The sequence below is a fragment of the Chenopodium album genome, chromosome 1 (genome assembly GCF_948465745.1).
Source record: "Chenopodium album chromosome 1, dcCheAlbu1.1, whole genome shotgun sequence".
Taxonomy (NCBI): domain Eukaryota; kingdom Viridiplantae; phylum Streptophyta; class Magnoliopsida; order Caryophyllales; family Amaranthaceae; genus Chenopodium; species Chenopodium album.
This window is the reverse complement of record NC_137834.1, coordinates 4,490,690-4,498,400: the sequence shown is the minus strand read 5'-3', so window position 1 is coordinate 4,498,400 and position 7,711 is coordinate 4,490,690. Positions and strand designations below refer to the sequence as shown.

Below are 7,711 nucleotides of genomic sequence, written 5' to 3'. Positions count from 1 at the left end.
AATACAACTAATATTAGCTAGGCTAAGTGCAGCACCATTGCCAGAACGCTTGACGAAAGAGTAAGACACAAAGTGACATTCCCTTGAGAGCCTTAGGATATGACGTACCATATTCCCAAAAGCATTGGGTGGAGTAATGCCCTTGTTCACGTGGAGTAAAGCTTTATGAAGCCAGTTTATGGATGATTTCCAATTCTGAATGAAAAACAATCTTTACATTTTAATTCATTAAATTTAATACTACCTCCGTTACAGAATATGTGCGACGATTAGACATTTTCCCTCTCTACTTTATGTCAAATCATTGCACATAACATGTAACGGAGGTAGTATTTATTTTTTATTTTATAAAAAGTTGATTTTTATAAAATAATTGTGAAATTTTTTTTTTTTTAAAAAAACAGAATATAATTTTCGAAAAAAAAATTTTGAAGCCATAAAAAGAAAAAAAAAAAAAAACAAAAATTAGCCGATAAGAATAAAGAATAGTGGTCCTAATTTTAAGGATGACCATTGTAGAAACATTCTTGATTAGTTTCTAATCTTGATTATAAGATAAAACTAATCCTGATTATCATTTTTAGTTTGTAATCATCCACAAAAGCTTCTAACATTATGGAAAAATAGGGATAAAAGAAATGGATAGAAATACAATATAATACCAGATATACTCGGGTAACTAACATACTTCACCAAACAGTCAGTTAATGTACCACCTATTATTAGTATAAATAGATGGCAGATGTTAAGCAGTAAAGCAGTAAGCAGTAAGCAGTCTTCAGTCTTTTCTTTAAAAAAAAATAAAAAACAACAGTGATCAGTCTTTTCTCAATGAAGTTCTCTGTATCTCCAATTTTCTCTTTCTTCTCTCTGCTTTTACTTACTAGGTAAATATTCAAACTATTTTTTTTTATTTTTTTTTATTTTTTATTTATAATTTTTTAGTTTGTTTTATTTTTTTAATTCTCTGCTTTTACTTGTGCCCGTGACTTGTAAGTCCAATCTCGTCATCATCAGTGCCTTGTGTGCTTTAGACACATTTTATTTCTCTTTTAGTGTTAAATCTGTATGTTAATGTTTTTTTTTTCTTTAAATCTGTTAATGTAAGTCCAAGAATTGAGAATTTGATGAGGAAAAAATAGTTTGGGCATCCCTTAATTTTAGGTTTATTAAGGGATGCCCAAACTTTCTTTAAATGGCCGCTAATGTTAACCTGTTGTGTTTTAGTACAATTTTTGGTTGAAGTTGGATGTGTTTTTAATTGAAGTGTTAATTAACCTGTATGCTAATTTTTTTTAATTGAAGTTGGATGTGTTTTTTGTGAATTGGATCATAACTTACAGTATGTGGGATGTTTATTTTGTCCCAACATCTTATAATAGAAATGGGTTCATACAATTTTGTGAAAGGTGTAGATGTGGTTTAAGAGACGATTGTGAAATAAGTATATACTAAAAAGTTGGTTTTCACGGTTATTATCATGTTGCTTAGCTCTAGGATGCTACTAATTTTTGTTAAAGAAGCTTTAATTTTTTGAAAAATTGCATTGAAAGAAGATACTAAGATACCCTTAGTTGAAGGGATTATATTGTATTGTTGTTAACATGTGGTGAGCTTAGAAGTGTGATGAGCTAACATTAATGTTGCGTTAACAGGGTAATATCATCTAATGGCTTAAGCCATGCACATCCAAAACATGCTGTGACACCACCAAGGGGATGGAATTCGTATGACTCCTTCTGTTGGACAATATCTGAAGAAGAATTTCTAAAAAATGCAGAACTTGTCGCTAAACGGCTTCGTGCTCATGGATATGAGGTCTGTACGTGTTGTGATAGATTTGATGTTTATGTAATGACATTTTACCTAGAACCAACAATTTCCTGATTCCCTTGCAGTATGTCGTGGTTGATTACCTCTGGTATAGAAGAAAGGTACCTGGAGCTAATACAGATTCTTCAGGATTCGATATCATCGATGAATGGGGAAGATTGGTTCCTGACCCTGATAGGTGGCCTTCATCCAAGGGTGGGAAAGGATTCACCGAAGTGGCCAAAAAAGTGCATAAAATGGGGTTGAAATTCGGAATTCATGTTATGAGCGGAATAAGTACACAGGCAGTAGATGCTAACACACCTATCTTAGACACCAGTAAGGTATTGTTTTCAATGGTTTAGTTAATCTTGGACCATTCAAGGCATAATTACACTATAAACTATGGATTGTTTTGTTTTTCGTATTTTTAATCTTTCAGGGAGCTGCTTATATTGAGAATGGAAGAAAATGGACTGCAAGTGATATAGGGATGAAAGAAAAGAAATGTGCGTGGATGTCACATGGGTTTATGAGTGTCAATACAAATTTTGGAGCAGGAAAAGCATTTTTACGATCTCTTTATGAACAATATGCTGAATGGGGAGTTGATTTTGGTAATTTCATGGCTGCTTACTAAACTTCTCGTACAAATGCTCTACATTTTAATATAGATTGTTTTGGTATTGTCTTACAAAATGTGTGACGTGATCATTCCTATTCGTCAGTACTGGAAAATATATCTAATGCTTACTACTGCATCTCGTTTTGATTTCTTCTTGTTAATATGTTTCTTTGAATGTCATTGTTCCTTCAAATGGTACAGCTTCAATATTTTTTTAACTCTATAACAGCAACATTCTGATATGCTTCTGCAAGTAAGATATAATGTTTTCTCTCTTTTAAGATTTTGTCACAACTCACAAGTCTGGAATGTGAATTTATAAAGTATTAGGTTGTTTAGTCTTATGTTAATGCCCATTATTTTGCTTACATACTATTCGTGTCTTGATCACAGTGAAGAATGATTGTATTTTCGGGGATGATTTGGATATAAAAGAAATTAGCTATGTATCAGAGGTATCGAGATTATAGAACTCTACTAATTCATAGAACCTACTCTATATCTGTTAGACCTTTTACTAGAACATGTTTGACTCTGTGTAGGTTCTTAGGAAATTTTCACGCCCAATTCTATATTCTATATCCCCTGGTACGAGTGTCACACCTGCTATGGCCAAGGAAATTAGTGAATTAGTAAATATGTACAGAATAACAGGAGATGATTGGGACACATGGAAAGATGTGGCTGCACACTTCGACGTAACAAGGTGAATTGGGTTCTTACTGTCATGTTCATCTATGTGCATATCTTCTGGTGGATCTAGTGTCTTTTCTTCTTTCAATTTGGCTACTTTCCTTTACTAATATTATTACTCTTTTCTATTCCCTCTATTCAGAGATTTTGCAGCTGCGAAGATGATAGGATCCAGTGGCCTGTTGGGGTTATCATGGCCTGACTCAGATATGCTGCCACTGGGGTGGCTCACTGATCCAGGTATGTAATCACACTCACAGATACCCTCCCGTACTTTATAAAAGGCCACATTGGACTTGAATGGTAAAACCTTACTAGCTTAAACCATTAATTTGAATGAAGTTAATTAAGTAATGACTTGAAAATTATTATTTTAGATATATCATAAGACATTTGTGATTGATGTACAATGATAAAATATTATGGTCAATATATAGCTTGACCACAAAAGGTGGCCTGTTTATAGAGGAAATTTCATACTCGTATGAGAACTGTTTTAGTAAGCCTAGCTTAATCTTTAAGGGCCATGACATAAGAACTTTCTTCACTTCAACTTGACACACGGGGGGTTCTGGTTTGTTAGAAAATAGGCTAATAGATATAATAATGCTAGATCTTTTGGTACTTCAATCATGGAACAAAAAGGATTTTATTTCAACTAGTTAATATGCATGAAACTCATGCAATTTTGTTTTATAGAAACATCAAAAGGATTTTAATTTGATTGTATTTTATTGTTTAGCTAATAGCACTACTGACTTCAATAACTAAATCATATAGGCTCTAATGAAGGCCCACACAGGAACTGCAAGCTAAATTTCAATGAGCAGAAAACTCAGGTGGGTAAAGCTTGTATGAATGAGTTGTGATTCCTTACAGTACTGTCTTTTACCTTGATTTTCTCAACTATTTGGGTTGTGAAACTTAATTTTCCAGATAACTTTGTGGGCTATGGCCAAGTCTCCGCTTATGTTTGGAGGAGATATGAGAAAACTTGATGACACCACGTATAATCTCATCACTAATCCTACCATTCTGGAAATCAATGCTTTTAGTTCAAATAACCAGGAGGTATGTTTTGCTTTAGACTGAACTTAAACAGTACTTTGTCAAATTCAACTTAATGAGCTGATATTTTGTGGGTTTTTTTTTTCTCTTATAGTTTCCTTTCGTTACGAGCTCTGATTCTACCAAAAGTGACCCCTCATCTCATTCAGCACATAAGGAAAACATTCAAAGTTCTCACACAAGTTCTTTGGCTCTTGTGAGTTGCAAGGAACCCAAAGCAAAAGGCTGGTTAGTTGAATCTTTTGACCACGGTCTTGACCAAGTTTGCTGGAAAGATAATTCTGAAATCAATGAAACGCCCTTCTGCGTATACAAGAGAAAAGCTCAAGCTACATCGTAACCAATCTAGTTCCTTTAATATAATCTTCGAATTTTCTTATTGTTAGCTTTATGTTTTACTGATCCTAATGAAATGATTCTCTAGAGACAAAGAGCTCTATGGAACACAGTTTGATGGAAAATCTCATCTATTAGAAACTTCCGAAGCAAAACTCTGTATTGAGGCTTCTTCTAGACAAAGACTTACTTCACAAGAGTTCAAGAGGGGCTCTTCATCTCCATGCAAAAGGGATGCCAATCAGGTAGTTTTTGATCTAAAATGGTGTCTATATATGCTTAAATACTTTGAGGGATCTATTTTATATGCTTAAATAATATGCAGAAATAGCAATATACTTGTATGTAATTTTGTGAGATCAGTTATGTGCCAATGTTCATGGTGATGCAACTCCATTTCCCATCACGTGTTTTTCTTCATAAGTTTTCATGGTAGTGGCTTACCATAGGCATTGGCATGGGAATTTTCTCACACCGCCATTTATTATCAACAACGGGCCATGAGCAGTGGTCCTTTTGAGGAGCCATACTCGAAGGTGAGATTAAGGGTGCAAGTCCCTGGAAACATTCTTGCCCATGTTGGACAGGTAAATAGCTAGTTATGTACTAATGTCAATGTGTTGAGCGGATCAAAGGTAGTTTATGATGTTGAGACTCGGCTGATGCATATTGTCCAAAATTTTATTAGATGACTATCTACGAGTACTCGGATTCTGATGCATACAGAAGTGTATCAATACTAGAACTTTTTCTATCAAGGGCTAATGCAGCTAAATTTTCAGATGTGGGAATTAAATATGAATGGCACCCTTGCGAACAGTTATTCTGGTTTATGTGCAACTATAAAGACAGTTAAAGGTAGTAATTTGAAGCATCTCTCTCATTTTCAGTGCACTGTACTCTCTCAAAAAATTGATGAACTTAAATGAGCTCCTTAATCTTTCTTTCTTTTTGTTCTTCAGCTAATGCTATCCCTGGAGGAATTCGCTCTTGGGTTGCCACTGGAAGAAAAGGTTTGATTCAATTTCTGGACTTAATAACGATGCATATTGTGCAAAGTTTTATGTACTCCAAATTGGCTTTCAGACGTATTTATGTTTTATATGTCATCTATATTTCCAGGAGAAGTGTATCTCGCCTTCTTCAATCTGAACGAAGGGAAGACAAAAATAACAACGCACCTGTCAGATCTAGCAAAGGTGCTCCCTGGTGTAAAATTCAAAGATGAATCCAAATGCGGAGAAGTTTGGAGCAGGAAAGACTGTCATATAAGAAAAGGGTCAATTTCCATGGATGTAGAAGCACATGGAGCAGCATTACTTGTTCTGGCAAACAGCAGTGAATTAACCAAAGTAATTAGCATTGGTTATAGAGTTAAGGTTACCTCCAAATTTTTAGTGCTTTTTCCCTTGAACTTTGTTATGGGAATCGGAATGTTTATCAATGGCTAAATTCCTTTTTATTTTTCTTTTTGTTTTTCTTTGACAGATCAATGGCTAAGTTGAAAACCTGAGAAGAAGGTTTGTGGGGAGAAATAGAGAGCACCCCTTAATCTTCTTACTCCGGGAGATGGCTCGAAATTATGGGTGTTACAAGGCAATAAAGGTTTTCGTGCGTTCATAATCTTATTTTGCATCCAGCCCAAAGGGCAGACATGAACTCTTTTACACAATATTATGATGATTCTCTTATTGTCCTGTTGCCTACATATCTGGTGGTTTTGTGGCTGTATGTATTATACGTGTGCCGAACAGTACAGAGGGAAAAATAGCACCAGACTAAGAAAATAAATGGTAAGAAAATAAATGGGGTATATAGAAAACACTTTCGCTTGGCCTCAATATGAAACTAATGAAATTTTTGAGGCGGGTTCTGTGCATCTGGTTTTCTTTAAAAAAAAGGCGGTATGTAGTTGTTTTGTAAAAAACATATAGATGTTTCATAAGTAACATCATATATAGTTGTTTTGTAAAAAATATATAGTTATTTTATAAAAAACATCATAAATAGTTGTTTTATAACGAACATATAGCTGTTTAGTGAAAAAAAAAATCCAACATTCTTTACATATATCTAAAGAACATCCGTAACATTAATAAAGAACGTGATAATATAATGTAATGAATATTATTGTTATTTAGCCAAACTAAAATAGAAAAAATGTAATAGTATTTTTAAAGAACATCTAGTTTTTCAATCTTTAATAATTGAAGAGTTTTGATAATTTCCCAATCTCAATTTAGAAATTTGTATATTTCTTCATATTTTAATTTCACTTGTTTGAATTCTTTAGAGAGATGAATAAAAATCTCAGAGAGAGAAACATAAAAATATAGAGAAAAAGAAATTCTACTTATAGAAGACGATGGCTGCGTATTCAGATCGAGTTTGGTGATGCTTTTGATCATCAATTATTTGTTAATGTAGGTGAATATGTGGATTTCTTAATCAAAGATCTAAGGTAATTTTGAATGAAATTTTTTATTTATTTTTCATTTATTGTGTTATTTTAGATTTGAATTAGAATATTTTGTAATCATAAAATTTATTGTTTATTTTCCTTTTTAAAATTTGACGAATCTGGATGTTGAATTTGAGAATAATGTGACAAAGGTTGAAGATGATGTTCTTTATAAGATAGTGTTATGTTCATTATTATTAATAGCTCTATGTTCTTTTTTTTTTTTTTTTTTTTTTTTTTTTTTTTTTTTTTTTTTTTTTATATCTCTTATGTTCAATTATTATATTTTTCATGTTCTTTTAAAATAGACGCTAAAAAATATCACGTTCATTACATTTTAACAATATGTTCTTTTCACTTTTGATATATATTCTTTAATCTTTACAATTTTATAACATGTTCTTTCAACTCTTAACTAAATGTTCTTCTCAATTTAGATAAATGTTCTTTACATCTCTATACAATGTTCTTTCTGTTTTTTTTTTGGGAACAAATGTAGCGATGTACCAAGCGCATGGTGCATCAACCTCCACGAATCACTAATTGTGAAACTAATACAATCTTAACAACTTCGTATAAATCAATTGATTGCATCAAGAGGTTGTCAATTCGGGTAAACGGTTCAGGTTTGGGTTGGGTTTATTAGTTTCGGGTTACGGGTCGATTTATAATGGGTTGAAATGATAAACCGGTCGATTTGGGTCAGTTTTGAAAAT

The 7,711-nt window shown here is 33.0% G+C and overlaps 1 protein-coding gene across 2 annotated transcripts; it reads left to right on the top strand.

The window, feature by feature from the left end:
• The first annotated feature begins 735 nt into the window (after positions 1 to 735).
• On the top strand, positions 736 to 6,341 carry LOC145636323 (uncharacterized). Of its 2 annotated transcripts, none has more exons than XM_081687955.1 (15): positions 736 to 887; positions 1,656 to 1,818; positions 1,899 to 2,156; positions 2,255 to 2,429; positions 2,831 to 2,892; positions 2,980 to 3,143; positions 3,273 to 3,370; positions 3,911 to 3,969; positions 4,067 to 4,201; positions 4,293 to 4,534; positions 4,623 to 4,779; positions 5,317 to 5,392; positions 5,497 to 5,547; positions 5,657 to 5,907; positions 6,023 to 6,341. In XM_081687955.1, exons 1-15 carry the CDS (start codon positions 832 to 834, stop codon positions 6,032 to 6,034), a joined length of 1,959 nt encoding a protein of 652 aa, XP_081544081.1. In that variant the 5' UTR covers positions 736 to 831; the 3' UTR covers positions 6,035 to 6,341. The 2 variants fall into 2 exon arrangements, with proteins under 2 accessions (XP_081544081.1, XP_081544012.1); XM_081687886.1 differs by having other exon boundaries at positions 5,657 to 5,913.
• Positions 6,342 to 7,711: the final 1,370 nt, after the last annotated feature.